We start from the raw sequence: 14,405 nt of genomic DNA, 5'->3' as shown, positions 1-14,405 counted from the left end.
TGATCACTGTTTTCCACACCAATCTTTTGTAATATATTTATGCTTCATCAAATATGCTACAGCCCTATGACCCACAGTAAATACTTGTCATTGCTGTTACCTGGCACCAGCGAGTATCTAATGCAAGTATCTATTAATTCTAACGTTATGTATAATTTTACAGCAACGTCAAAATCCAAAAAAAATATTTTCTTGCAAAAAGAAAACCATCAATCCTGTAATGCATGACAATTTAAAACACAAAGAAAAAGTTAAAAACATATCGTCTGTGAAGGTTCTCAGTCATCCAGGTCATCGTAGTCAAAAGCATATCCACTCTTGAAATCTGTGCTTTCTATCTGAAAACAGATTCATTTAATTCTGTTCATTTTTATTTGTACTCTCCAAACTCACAACAAAAGGTATTTGAGGGCATTTCACATTTTAAGGTAAACCTGATAGAGCAGTGAGTCCCAAAGTGTGGGCTAAGGTACTGCAGGTGATCCACAGAAATAACACAAATTCATTTTTAAATTACTCATAGTTACAGTTACATATTCATATAAGTGTATTTATTTAAAAGTCAATTAAAACTGATAATAGGAGGTTTAGTTTGTGATATTATTTTTTACTCTGACCTAAATTTACTGGGTAGCATTAACTATTTCTAACCAACAGTCTGTTCTGTTGATGTTTTTTGAATAAAATTTTAAAGTAAATACATCACTTTCTATTGTATTTTGATCAGAGCGAATATTTGGTGGGATTTTCTGTTGGGCTGCAGCAGTGTTAATTTTGGGAATTTCAAGAGCATCCAAATACTGTTAAGTATTTAACATATACTAACCTGGAATGAGGTTTTAATTCATTGCTCTCAGTGGAAGCTGCTCAGTATACCTAAAGAGAGCCACATGTCTGCTGGAGAATAATTGTTTCAACTGCCCTAACTGCTTGACCTGTGTTCCAGTGGCAGCTATAAACCCAATGACCCACTTCATGTTTCACTGTTTTTGTCGGTGCACAATATGCACGTGTGTATGTTGCATCTCTTTGCACATACAAGCAACAGCACTTGTGTCCAGCACCTGTGTTGTGTGACAGTTACTGCAGCAGTGCTGAACTGCAATTCCAGATTGGTGTACATAAAACATCAATCACTGCAGACGGATACTGTGAGTGAAGTGACGGTCAGTCCTCATCCAGTTGGTTCCTGCTTTAAGATTTAAAAGTTAAAAGTAGAGTTGTTGCTGGGTACTTGGGGTGGAGTGGTGGATGTTACACTTTTGGGGGTCAGAAGGAGACATATACAGCAGGTGCTCTTATTTCTACCACCTATTTATAGACCTACTGAGCTACAGAGATATTGAATAGCACGTGAGACTTGGAAGCTTGTTTCGTGTGGCATACTACTGTACTGCTATACTGACTGAATGACAACGACTGCAGAAATAAGGTCAATTGAAGTCAGGGTAACTCATTTGCTTCACTTAGCTTCATGAGGATTGCTGGAGCCTACCAGCGACCATAGGGCGAAAGGTAGGGTACACTGTGGAGGGGTTGCCAATCTGACGCAGGGCTAACACAGAGAGATAGACAAGCATTCACTCTGTCATTCTCACCTATGGGCAATTTAGGATCATTAATTAGCCTGACCCCACTAATTGCATGTCTCTGGACTGTGGGAGGAAGCCAGTGTACTTGAAGAGAACCCACACAAAGTGGTCCAGCTCTTCCAGGAAAAGAATAATGTAGCGCCTAAAATTTAGTCTGGCAATAATATAAAGTCTGTCCATGAAATATGATCAGTGTTGGGCAAGTTACTTTGAAAAAGTAATTAATTATAGTTACTAGTTACTTCTTCAAAAAAGTAACTGAGTTAGTAACTGAGTTACAAGATTCTAAAAGTAATTCATTACTTGAAAAGTAACTATTAACTATTAACTATTAACTATTAACCCTCTGGGGTCCAGGTTATAATTGGCCATTTTTAAATACTTTTGATTTTCCCTCCACATTTTATCTTTAGAAACTATTTACTTTGCCTTGTTTGGCATCATTCTTTTCAGCACAACCTCGCGTGTCTGAATTTGCAGTTCTGTTTTCATTTTGACATACTGTATTAACACAATGGATCTAAAATCAGACAAATAAAATAAAATCAGAGTAGAAAAAGTTATATTTTTTACTGTAACAACCACAAACATGTTTAATGATAATATTTCATAACTTTAAATGTAAATATAAATTGTCAATTTTAAAATCATATGCACAAGTTTTCAAACAACAAAGTTATTTGCAGCCATTTACCTTTTACCCTTTTTTTATAACCATTTCAAACTATTTACAGAACAATCAGCTGTTCTGCATTCAATGAGATCCCACACAAATTATTTGTGCCACTCCAAAAAAAATAATTTCTGTCCACTATAAAGGAGAACATCACAGCCTGATCCCTGCAGGTCTGACAGCAGCAGGTTTCTACCTGGAGACAGCAGTTGCCTCATTGTTCTGACACACAACACAAAACTATCCACAACACTACACACTAACTACACAAGACAACACATTAACTACACACTCCAAACACCTAAACGTCTCAAAACTCGCTCTCTCTCTTTCTCTGCTCTCTCTCTCGCTGTCACTCCTAAAACATCCTCTGTTTTTTTGCTCATAAGCAGAGAGTGCTTGCTGCGCTGTCCTTAGACAGTAAACGTGACGAAACTATTGAGGAAAATACGCCGCGTATATATTGTTTATCATGACTCTGGTTTTACGTGGCCTATCAGCACAATTTAAAAACTGGTATCTATACCTTGTTGCTTTGTCTTGAAGTGGTCATGTGATTGGCTTACCACGACTACTTTATTCTTCCTCAGTCAAACAGCAGCACTCATGCCATTGTTTTGCCCCCTTAGCTCCAGGTGTTGTGCTAGACAGTGATCGTGATTACCGTCCGCGGGAGCGCGCGTCCAGATTACTTACGTAGTCAGCACAGCTTCAACCGTCTGTTTGTTGAAAAATAGTAACGGACCGCATTTTCTTGTTAGTAACTGTAACGGCGTTGTAACGATAGGAATAGTAATTAGTTAGATTACTCGTTACTGAAAAAAGTGACACCGTTATTCCCATCACTGAATATGATGCACGTGAAATTTCAGACCTGCAACTTTTATTGTTTGTTCTTATCCGCTTCTATGATTTTCTTCCAGAATATTGAACTCAAGGTTGAAGTTGAGAGTCTGAAAAAGGAACTCGAGGAAAAACAAGAGCTTTTGGACAAAGCAAAGTAAGTATTTGCGAAATCGTACTTTTCCTTTCCACTGTTATCAAACAAATAATTCGCTAGCATCCTGTAACCATTTTAAAATTCAAAGCGGTTTCGAATACTCAACTACTTATGCACAGATTTGTTGAAATCCCTTTAGGGAAACCTCTGAGCGAAGCACAAAAACGCTCCTTTCATCACTAGTTTGTTTCCCATGAGTCCAACAGTACGTCAGCGCCAAGGCAAGCTCAGGACCCCACGGCCTCTCATCACACGCAAGCCTGCTGGCCTGTAGACTAACCTAGCTATCACAACACAAACTAAGCTCTAAGGAATGCATGGATTCAGCACGAAAATGCTTGTGAAGTCCCTCTGAGTTCTGGGATAGAGGACAAAGAGGGTAGGAAACTGACAAGGTGGAGAAGAAGTGAGGGTCTTACTAAGGGTGTTTTTTTGTTTTTTTAAGGGGGAGGGTGATTAGAATATGGGAGTAGGTTGAGTAAAGGGCAGAGGTTTTATGGTTTGCCGAGTTGGGAACTATATGAGCTCCAGCACCTGTTTACAAGCCAGCTGTCTCCCTTTCTTTCTTCAGCCGTTCTCCTTTCCAAACAATAAACTAAGCAGAATACTGAGATCAGGATGCAAACCTCAGATTACACAATTTAATGTGCATTTGATGCTTTTTTTTGTAAATTTCCCTAAAGGGAAAGATGGTCCATGTTTTTCAGGAAAAGGCTGTCTTTATTATTTTCATTTCCTGTTATCACAGCACAGTTTGTTGCTGTTATCATGTGTGGATAATTTAGACAAGAATAAGAAAAGCCATTGCCATTGTCAGCCAAGGAGCTTATGTTCTTTATTCTTTTAATATTTCAGTTAGTTAAAGAGTTATATTCCTTTTCTGGTCAAATTGGGCTTCATTATTTAATAGTACGGCTCCAGTTTAGGTGACAGCAAGTCAAAAGCATGTTACCTGTCAACGGCCAGCAGCAGCCCGTATTCAGTTTGAATATTGCTATAAATAACACAGATCAGTGTGCCTTTTAATGGGTTGTAAAGTCTGTTTTACTGTAACATTTAACTTTTTGTTGACTGCACCATTACTGCAGAGAGAGGGAGAGAAAGAGAACAGGATGAAGACGGCAAAGAAGGAGCCTTTGCTCTGGGATTGATCGCTAACAGCTAGCCAGTAAAACCAGTGTGGTATATTAAAATCATTGATTATTCATTCTGAATTATTCTTAGACACTGCAACAGGTTATCCAATGAATTATGTTGCTTTTAAAGACAAGGTGTGCGATTTGAGGTTTGCAAATAGTACACATTAGATTCTTTGAGAACAACTTAGGAATAGTATGTTGGCCAAGATGGGGCTTGAACACCCAACCTTCTGATTAGCAGGCTTCTGCTAGAGGACCCGAGCTCGAGGATGATGCACGTACCATTGAATTTTTACTAAGCTGTGGTGTGGTTAGGAAGGTTGAATACGTGTGGGATTATTTTATTTTAGTACTTCCTGTACAAGTTAATCGTTATTCATTTCAACTCATACAGATCGACGGCAAAGGGCCTGTCTAATCAAAATGAAACAGAGTTGCAGCGGCGTCTGGTGGTGCAGCAGGAGGAAATCAACCACTTACAGGAAATCATGGCAACCAAAGTCCGGCTACTACAAGAGGTACAGATAGTAGCACTGGCTAAGCAGTTCCATGGTACTAACAGGCAAAAGGAGATTTATGCTGATGAGAACATGCATATGTTTAGGAGGCTGAGCTGGCACAAGTTGAGGCTGAACGGATGGCCTCGCTGGCAAACACCGAGACCCAGCGCTACCTCACTCTTGAGAAACAGATGTTGGAGAAGAGTCAAGCCTCTGGTGGAATACTCAGCTTGCAGCCACTGACAGACAAAGACAGGTAATTTAATATGTAGCTAACCACAGACTTGCAACCAAAATCCCAGTTTGTGTAAAACAGCTTTTTGCACTGTACATTATGAGTGCATTGGAGTTTTTCAGAGGGGTTTGATGAACCTCACCATATGTTTAATTTTATTGATTTCACTTTGTTTTTTATCATTGTGGCAAATCAGTATTTAGTACAATGAATGAAATACAAGTGCTGTGCTAGTTTTAATAAATAATTAATTCATAAAAACAAATCATTGCACAGTGTATGATTTATCACCTGAAAACACCAGCTTTTCAATTTTTGATGTGACTGCATTTTGGTGGCACATAAATACCTGTGCATAGTGGCACAGCGGTTACCACTGTTGGCTCATAGCAAGAAGGCCCTGTGTTCAACTCCACCATCTGGTCGGAGTCTTTCTGTGTGGACTTTGCGTGTTCTGGTCTGTCGCAGACAAGTAACAGATTGGTGATGTGCCATGCCTCTTACCTCATATCAGCTGGGGTAAACTGCAGCTTTAGCTACATTAATGCTTGTCTCTGTTTCTTCTTTTTATCAGAATGATTGAGGAGCTGACACAGGACAAACATTCACTGCATCTTCAAGTCAAAGAGCTTGAAGTGAGACTTCAAAACCCTTCCTCTTGTCTGCACAAAGACGTAGGAAAAACTGAGGTATTTTCATGATATTCCTTACATGAACATAAGAGGGTGAGGCGATCATGCACGCACACCCTTAATATTGCAAATATTGTTATACTTTATTGCTATAAAACTGAAGAAGAAATGACAGAGTTCAGGTGACCCTAATAAGTGATTTATTTTCCTATTATGTGCAGCTGAAAGCACATAGTGATTATCTGAGGTATACTAGACAGGAGCCCCAGTGCTGCACAGTATTCACGTCAGTTTTATTAAGTCACTAGAGCCCAACCAGTAAGAAAGAGACATTAAAGAAAGTATTATGGGTACAATCAACAAGCTGTTTATTTATCTAACTAACTTGAGAAACACCTACAGTTAGTAAAATATGCCTAAAATATCTTTTATTTTTAACAACTAGTTACAAAAAAAGACATTTAATTCTTTTATGTTTTAAATAATTCTGTTACTTATTTCTTTCAGTCTCTATCAAATAAAATAATTATAAGATGTGATAATCAAAATAACTTTTGCAGACTTACATTTCTGTGCTATTTCAGAGGTTTCTTGAAGGTCTTTAAACTATGTTTTGACCCAGAGTCCCTCGTGTATATTTACATAATTTATGAGGAGTAAACCAATAGCCTGCTGCTCCTTACTTTTCACATCAGCAGTACACCGTCAGCTGTAAGGGTATAGCTAGATTTAGAACAAAGTGGAAGAGAAGACCTTAAGCGCACATATCCAAGCAGCTAATTACCTGTGGTGTCACGGTCTTTGTAAGTGATACTCATTTTCTGTGGGTTGGAGCAGGGACAGCAGAGGGAGTGATCTGGAAGTGGGTTCAGGGCAAACCAAAGAAGCACAGATAGTTGACCCAAATGCAGGACAGAGCAGAGGCTTAATTTTGGGGGTCGACCTGGTGGCAGAGGAGATGGAAAAGATTCTAACACCAGTGTAGGTGTTATCCCCACTGGAAGGCGCGCAGGAAGCCAACAGTGGAGGAGGAGCTTGTCAGGCGGTCAAGGAGTGAGATGATAATGACTATGGCAACATTGGACCCTCTGGCTCTGGCTCAGGTAACTTGGGCTTTGGCGGCAGAAGTCCAAGATCTGAGTCAGGAAGCACCAGCGATGGGAGATTCTCTGGAATCTTTGCCAGCGAAAGAGGAAAGAAAAATGCAGGACACACAGACTTGACAGGCTAGATTCTGATGGCGCCAATCCATCCACCTCAGAAGAAAGGGTTGACAGGCTGCAGGCAAAAAACAAAGTCTCAGAATTAGCCAACTTAGGAGCTCTGCACAATCTTTGGGTTAGCTGGCACACAAACAGAGCAACAGGGTTTTGTTTATAGCTCTCAGTTTCACTCGAGCTGGCTGAAGGACCAACAACTGCACAAGAGCAACAACTGCAAGAGTAGTCCACAACCAGCTGTTTGGCACTGTTCCTTGGTGACAGTAAACGGCTACAATTTGTAGATGACTGTCTGACAATTGCACTGAGGCTCTGTGTAGGATCAACACACAACCTTGCCAACCCTTTACTGTGCTGCTTGTCTCAAAACAGGACTTGCCTCTGAATTATATCACAGCATTACAACTATCCATTTTTTTCCATTCATATGGTCCAATGGCATTGAATATTTGGATATGGAATATTAAATATTTTCCAACGTTTTTTCATCTTTCAAAAAAATCCAAAGGTCTTTTGCTTAGTAGACGGACTCCAGACATTGACTGTGATCCAGACACGCGTGCCAGTCCTGGTCTAAATTCTCTGCTGGTTGCCTCAACCCCCCTTCTCATCTTCTGTCACTTTGCTCTAAGTGTTCTGGCTCAAACAGCAGATAGGTCAACCCAGTAAGATATGAAACTGTTTTTATATCTGCATGTGGGTCAGTGGAACATTGGCACGGTAGACAGCTCACGCCACCATGAAGCTAAAAATATGTGCACCTTTTTAGGACCATGTAAACCCCTGTATGCTTGTGTTTTTCTGCTTGCATTTGAATAAATGTCTCATTTTTACCATCTCTACTTATTTTCAACAAATACTGTACTTTGAACCTGATGCAGTTCCTAAAATATGCAGTCTGAGCCTCAACACACACCTCATCAACAAATAATGAGGTGGACGAAGGAGGTGTTGATGGGGATAGCTGCCTTTGTAGCTCAAAATCAAGGTTTTGACCTGTGAGAGCTAAAAAGTAGTAACATGAAACCATGTTGGTGGTTTATGTGTGACATTATTGCACTTGTTTCTTTGCAGTGTGAGCACGAGTGCACAGTTCATGCACAGATGCAGGTAGGACAAAACTTTACTTGTGAGATCTTTGAACTTTTACCCTCTGCAGTATTTTCTGCATTTATATTCTGATAGCTACCCAATCTCACGTCTACATTTTTACTGGCAGCTTTTGTTGGTGGTGTGCATCTCAGACAAGGAGGCCCATCTTCTCCATTCATAGACAAGTAGCTCCACCTTCTGTTACTTAATCCACACTGCACATACAGTATGACTGTAGCATCAGATTTAATACTCCTCTCATTTTAAACACCCAAGCATATATGTTCACTGCTTTCACTGCTTGTTTAGATAGTAAAATTAGGATTTTAGCAATGTCATAATTTAAAACTGAAGTTTCTACACCTGATATTTTGTCATCATAAAAGGCCAGGTAAAAGAAAAATACAATCAAGAGTATTGCACATTTACCCTTTAAAGGGTTCATAATTAAAATAAAACAAAAACATTTTAACTGTTTGAATATTGTTTCTTGTGAAACACTGACATGGGTCCTAGTTTTCTTCCCTGTGTTCTGAGTATATATTCCCCTTATCCACCTCTGGAGTGGCTGTAGCTGAGGTGGCAGAGCTGATCACGTATCACTCAGAAGCTCGGTGATTCAGTCTCTGCGTGCGCCAGTCTGCATGCCGAATGAGCGTGTGAATGTTAGGTAGAAAAAGCATAGAGGGGGGGAAAGTGTTTGTGTGAATGAAGCAAGTTGTGTAGAGAAGTAGAAATAAAAAACAGTTTTTATTATGATTACATTCTAGTTTTCACTGTTTAGTTTCCTAGTTTAGTATTTCCACTGTTTCCTAGTTTATTCATGTTTCTACTTCTCAGTTCCTTGTTTCATTTGGTTCCCTTTCATGTCCAGACTCGTCTCATCCCTGTGTCCTCCCTAGTGTCCCATGTATGCAGGCAGTCTCGTCTCCTCTTTCTGTCTGTATGTCGAGTTCTATACTTTCCATCATATTTTGCCAGTCCCTCATCTCGTGTTTCTTGTAGTTGTCTTTGGCCTCGGTCTTTCTGTGTCCAAGTTATATAGTTATTTCCTATCCTGCTTCTTTTGTCTCCTCTTTGTCAGGTTCATGTGTCTTTGTCTCTGTCTCACTGTTTATGCTTCCTCTTTTATTTTGATAGCCTGTGTCTCTTGTGCGTTCAGTTTTGCTTCCCCTTTTTCATTACTCCTGATTTGTCTCTGCTGTTACCGCAGCTGTCTCTACTTCCCTAATCACACTCTTGTATGTAGATAATTTCTCAGTCTCCCTTTGTGTCTTGTCAGAGTGTCGGGTCACCGTCCATCTGCAGGTCCCAGTTATTGTGTTTTCCAGCCTTAGTCCTATTTTAAGTTCCAGTCAGTTTCTGTTTCACTTATTATTGTATCCTAATCTTCAGCTGGAACAAAGGCTTATGTTTCTCTTTCTAAAATTAGGAGGCACAGTTCCTTATAGAGCATCAGCAAGGATCAGTGTCAGTGCAGAGTCATGTCATATGTGCAGTATATTTCTGCAAATATAGTCTCATTTTCCTCATCTGTACCAGTTATGATTAAATCAGTTTTTCCTGGCGGCTCAACACACAGAAGGAATCGGTTGTTTAACTAGCACAGCAACAACTGACACATCTGAGAGAGAAAAATTGGGCGGGGATATCTGTTCTGTCTGCATCAGTGTTCATTTTCTGCTGTCACCCTTTGGTATTTCTGCCACTTAGAAAAAAGTAAACAGCGGGTGCAGTCTGTCAGCACTGTTTGGTACTTATCTCTGATTAGGATTAATGGATTTTTGATTGCGTGCCTCATTCTAGCCGATCAGTTTTTAGTGTTGTGTCTCTAGTGGCTTGTAGGGTGACAAATGTAGATGCAGCAAGGGCCAAAATAGAGTTCTGTGTTGGCCCACACACTCTGAGGAAAATAAATCACATGTGAGAGCAGTTGTATCAACAACACAGCTAGCCTGCTTCAATAAGGAAAGATGGATGATGCTTTTTAAGTGTGTGTGTGCATGTTGGAGGGGCTTCTTTTAAGAGGAGGACAGTGGGCTGCTTCTTGATTAAAGTGTCATGTGATTCACTGACATCAATTCCAGAGAAATAACAGAGCCCATTTGCCTCCCTCCTTTCCCCCTTCATGCTGTGTGACACACATATCAAGGCCAGACTGGGAGTGTGTGCCCCTGGGAAAGGCATGAACTCATTCCATGCTGACAATTTAGAGATTAGATTTAGATTTAATGAACCTGATGGAAAACACACAGGGCTAATTTTATTGATACATCCAAACACACAAGCTGGAAATGAAAAGTAAGATTTTTAATTAAACAGGCGGTCACACCCTGATTTAATATGGATGATCTGAAAGGGAATTAGCAGAAGGTTTTGCACATGGAACATCATATGTAGTGTTAGTCCTTGCTACTGCCATTTGATTGCTTGTAGATTTCCACAAACATGATTAAAAGCCAAATAAAAACGGTAAATGACATTAAGATTTTCCGAGGGGAAATCCTACCTTATTTAGTTTTATATTTCGTCATTTTGAACATGGAGAGATCAAAATATCATATTAAAACGTTTGGTTATCGTTCAAAAAAAAAATCTCTTTACAATACAAATGAGCAGCGACTACGTTAAAATTAATAATATTTTATGACTGGATGACTTTACATTAGTAATAACACAATCAAAATAAACTATTTTTGTAAGTGTAAGAACAGACTGTTTACCTTGCATCTGCACTCCAGTTTTACTGTTAACATTTGTTAACATAGGAACTTTTACTTACAGAGAAACATAAATGTTTGTGTTGACAGTTACGGTAAGAGTGAATTAAGAGGCCTCATCTTTTGCCTGAAGAAATCCAGAAATTTCATTTGAAAGACAGTCACTAGATTTAAAGGGAAGGGCTCACCAACCCCACCCCACCGTTCAGCCGAGCCAAGAAAATGGTTCAGTCCTGCCTTCTACACGAGGTCCCACTCTGACGCTGATAATATGGACTGGGGGGGAATTCATTTATTAAAAACTACTGGTTTAACTACACATATCCAGGAGATACATTTAATATTACATCAGAGTACTATGGAAGCCTATGGAAGCCCGTTTCCGCCACTAAAAAAAAAAAAAAAAGCTAGTATCCATAACTCGAAATTTCGAGTTATTTTCTCGAAATTTCGAGTTATTATCTCGAAATTTCGAGAAATATAACTCGAAATTTCGAGTTACTTTTCTCAAAATTTCGAGTTAGCTCTGCCAATTATAATATACGTGAATGAGGTCGCTTTCTTGTTACACGGAAGCATATGGCGCAGGACCGCGCACTCAAAAACGGATCCCAACAAATTAAAGTATGTTTGCTGATAGTAACACCATGTGATTCAGCTAATAACACAGGGATTTCATCATTTGTGAAGCCAGGCTGAAAACACTCAGCAATCTGTGCATTCACGACTGGATGTAATACCGGTAGCTTAGCTGTAGCATTTGTAGCTGAGGGCTTCAGCTTCCGGGTAACATGGAAATGACGTCATTCACGTAGATTACTGATTGGCAGCGCGAACTCGAAATTTCGAGTTGCTTTTCTCAAAATTTTGAGTTAATATGTCGAAATTTCGAGAAAATAACTCGAAATTTTGAGTTATGGATCCTTTTTTTTTAGTGGCGGAAACGGGCTTCCATAGAGTACAGAAAGACACCAAAAAATAATTTGGCTTGATTTGACTGTGTTAAAACATTTTTGATGGGCTTTTGGTGTCGAAAAGAAATCAGTAGTGAAACTCGTTGCCGTCGTAGTCGTTATTACCAAAGTTGTACTGTGTCCATAGCACATCTGTGGCCAGATTAATTGTGTAAAGTGGACTAGTGTCACAAGAGGGAAAAGGCAGATTTCCCCGGGATTGGCACACCAGATTATTTCGAGCATCAGAGTGAGACATCCTCTCTTTGATACACGATCTTCGGTTTCAGTCCGCGTTGCCTCGTTGTCTCGTTTTGAAAGCACCCGGACGATTGACAGCCTCCGCTGATGAAGTGGACACAGCTGAACGGGGACGCAGACGGGAGCCGGTAAACCTTGGAACATCCAAATCGCTGACTAAGGAAGGAAATCGCGTTTTGTTTCCGTGTTCGTTTCCGGTTGTTACCTGGCAGCAGCTGCGGCAGAGAGATGCTGTCATATAAAGAGACGTCATTGATTTCAAAGGCAGAAAAAGCCGCTGTTGTGACACACTTAACGGGATCGTTCAGGTGGAAACGGCAGGGTTGAAATTCAGCGCAGGAGTGAGATTTGAGTAGACGTCTGTGCTTCCCCACCAAGGAAGTGAAACCCATGACAGAGAAGATTCATTCACATCCGCTCCGAGGGGAAATGTCTTTGGCTGAATTAAAGGCGCTGATCACGTTGCTCAGACGTACCAGCCCGATCGAAAGGTTTGAGTAATCAGGGAAACGTGGCCACGATGCTGCTGCAGTGTGTTTGTCTCCATTAACGGGCCTACTTTTATTTGATCTGACAAAACAGATAAATAAAATGTCTGAATAGACTGCCACCTCTTTGTTTTCCTGCAGTATCATAAAACATTTCTGCCCAAGATTCACTTTGGTTCAGATTTGACTCTGGACTCTGAATTCATCTTCCTCCTTTATCCATTTAATGGATAACTTGGAAAAACACCAAATGATAGTAGTTCGGGAGAGAAGCATCATCTTTCATCCAGCCCTGCAATGAAATTCTTACATGCATCAAAAGGAAGTGACTTTTAAAGCTCTCTTGTATTATCCGTTCGCCACGTGTTGTGATGCTAGATGTGGTAAAGATGAAGGAGACTTGCAGGATCTGTGCCCGTGAGCTCTGTGGCAACCAGCGCAGATGGATTTTCCACCCAACAGCCAAGCTCAATCTGCAGGTGCTGCTTTCCCACGCGTTGGGCCGTGAGCTGACCCGGGATGGCCGTGGTGAGTTTGCGTGCTCAAAGTGCACCTTCATGTTAGACCGCATGTACCGCTTTGATACAGTGATTGCCCGAGTGGAGGCATTGTCTCTGGAGCGTCTCCACAAGCTACTCCTCGAGAAAGACCGGCTGAGGCAGTGTATTGGAGGCCTGTACTGGAAGAACAACTCAGAGGAGTGCAGCGTGGTCCCCCCTCCATCCAGTGTCAGAGTCGTGACTGAGACGGCGTCTGAAGACGCTCCTGTGGTGGATCTGTCATCACTCCAGGATGTAAGATACTCAGACATGATCCAGGACGATCTTACCTTCTCCGTGTATGAGTCATGGGCTGATAAGGAATACCCTGCCCTGGACCATCATCATCACCACCACCACCATCTCCACCAGTGCACAGGAGCAGACTCCCTCTCTGGTCACAAGCAGAGGCGATGTAGGGGTTGTGCTGCACTTCGAGTTGCTGATTCTGATTATGAGGCTGTATGTAAGGTTCCTAGAAGGCTCGGGCGCAGAAGCACATCCTGCGGCCCAACTACCCGCTGCTCAACAGCCACACAGGAAGTGGAGTTTGTGGCCAGAGGCCCTGGAGCTGATACAGCCATCACCTTTGAGTCACCTTCTGCTGGGATGGAACCTGAAAAGACCATTTGTGAGCAGAAGAGTTCCAGTCCTGCATCATCTGTGGAGTCTCTCAACACCACTGTGGACGTCAGTTGTCTTCCTTTAGATCATAAAGAGAAGGAAGAAACTGACCCAGAGAAAGATGGAAGTGAGGCAATGGTGAGAAGAGACATTCAGTGGGACAAGACCCCATGTGAGAGCTTCCTGTCTGGGTTTGAGATGATGCTGACCCTCTTGCGGGGTTGTGAACACCGGCCAGTGAAATCCCGAAGGGGCAGCAAGATCCCAGTTCTAGTCAAAACCAAACCGGAGCGAGGCCTGTCACTGCCCCTGCACCTATCACTGAGGTTGCCCTATGCAGAGACAGCAGACTGTGAGCTGCACACCCACCACAGTATACCAGAGATCGTGACCCCATGTCCCCAACAGGAGCTCCAGGCTGAGCTGGAAGAGATGGAGGAGCAGTGGATGGATGATTATGTTCTGTGTGGGCCATTTCAGTTTCAGCAGGTACATCAGAAGCCTTGGATACTGGATGGCCTTTAACTTAGCTCATTCAATTTGCAGGATTAATAGTTATAGCTTTTTAATGGGAAGCATGTTCCAAAGCCTAAAGATCTGGGTGCCTCTCAGACTTGAGAAAGGTGCAATAGTCTGTGGGGTTGCACTTTATAAAATACTTGTCAGGGTTGGGTTGCTTTAAAATCTTATTTACAGTCAAAGTGCTGACTTCTTGCAGCTGTAAACAGCCTTAAATT

General features: G+C 41.2%; 1 protein-coding gene across 6 annotated transcripts in view; it reads left to right on the top strand.

Annotated features, from left to right (window-relative positions):
* pde4dip (phosphodiesterase 4D interacting protein) overlaps nucleotides 1-14,405 on the top strand; it is a 99,726-nt gene that overhangs the window by 51,484 nt on the left and 33,837 nt on the right. For 4 of the 6 annotated variants that reach the window (XM_085376803.1, XM_085376804.1, XM_085376805.1 and 1 more), the window contains exons 5-9: nucleotides 3,189-3,265; nucleotides 4,799-4,922; nucleotides 5,009-5,160; nucleotides 5,714-5,828; nucleotides 8,066-8,101. In XM_085376803.1, the coding sequence (XP_085232929.1) occupies nucleotides 3,189-3,265; nucleotides 4,799-4,922; nucleotides 5,009-5,160; nucleotides 5,714-5,828; nucleotides 8,066-8,101 (504 nt within the window). Of the gene's footprint in view, nucleotides 1-3,188; nucleotides 3,266-4,798; nucleotides 4,923-5,008; nucleotides 5,161-5,713; nucleotides 5,829-8,065; nucleotides 8,102-11,668; nucleotides 14,158-14,405 lie in introns of those variants that run through there. The other 2 variants (XM_085376806.1, XM_085376807.1) reach the window with 2 other exon arrangements.

The sequence above is a fragment of the Diplotaxodon limnothrissa genome, linkage group LG17 (assembly GCF_057381915.1).
Source record: "Diplotaxodon limnothrissa isolate DT_005_m linkage group LG17, D_limnothrissa_male_GT1.1, whole genome shotgun sequence".
In the NCBI taxonomy this organism is placed as follows: Eukaryota; Metazoa; Chordata; class Actinopteri; order Cichliformes; family Cichlidae; genus Diplotaxodon; species Diplotaxodon limnothrissa.
Note: the sequence above shows the minus strand (reverse complement) of the source record. Positions and strands in the feature narration are given on the sequence as shown.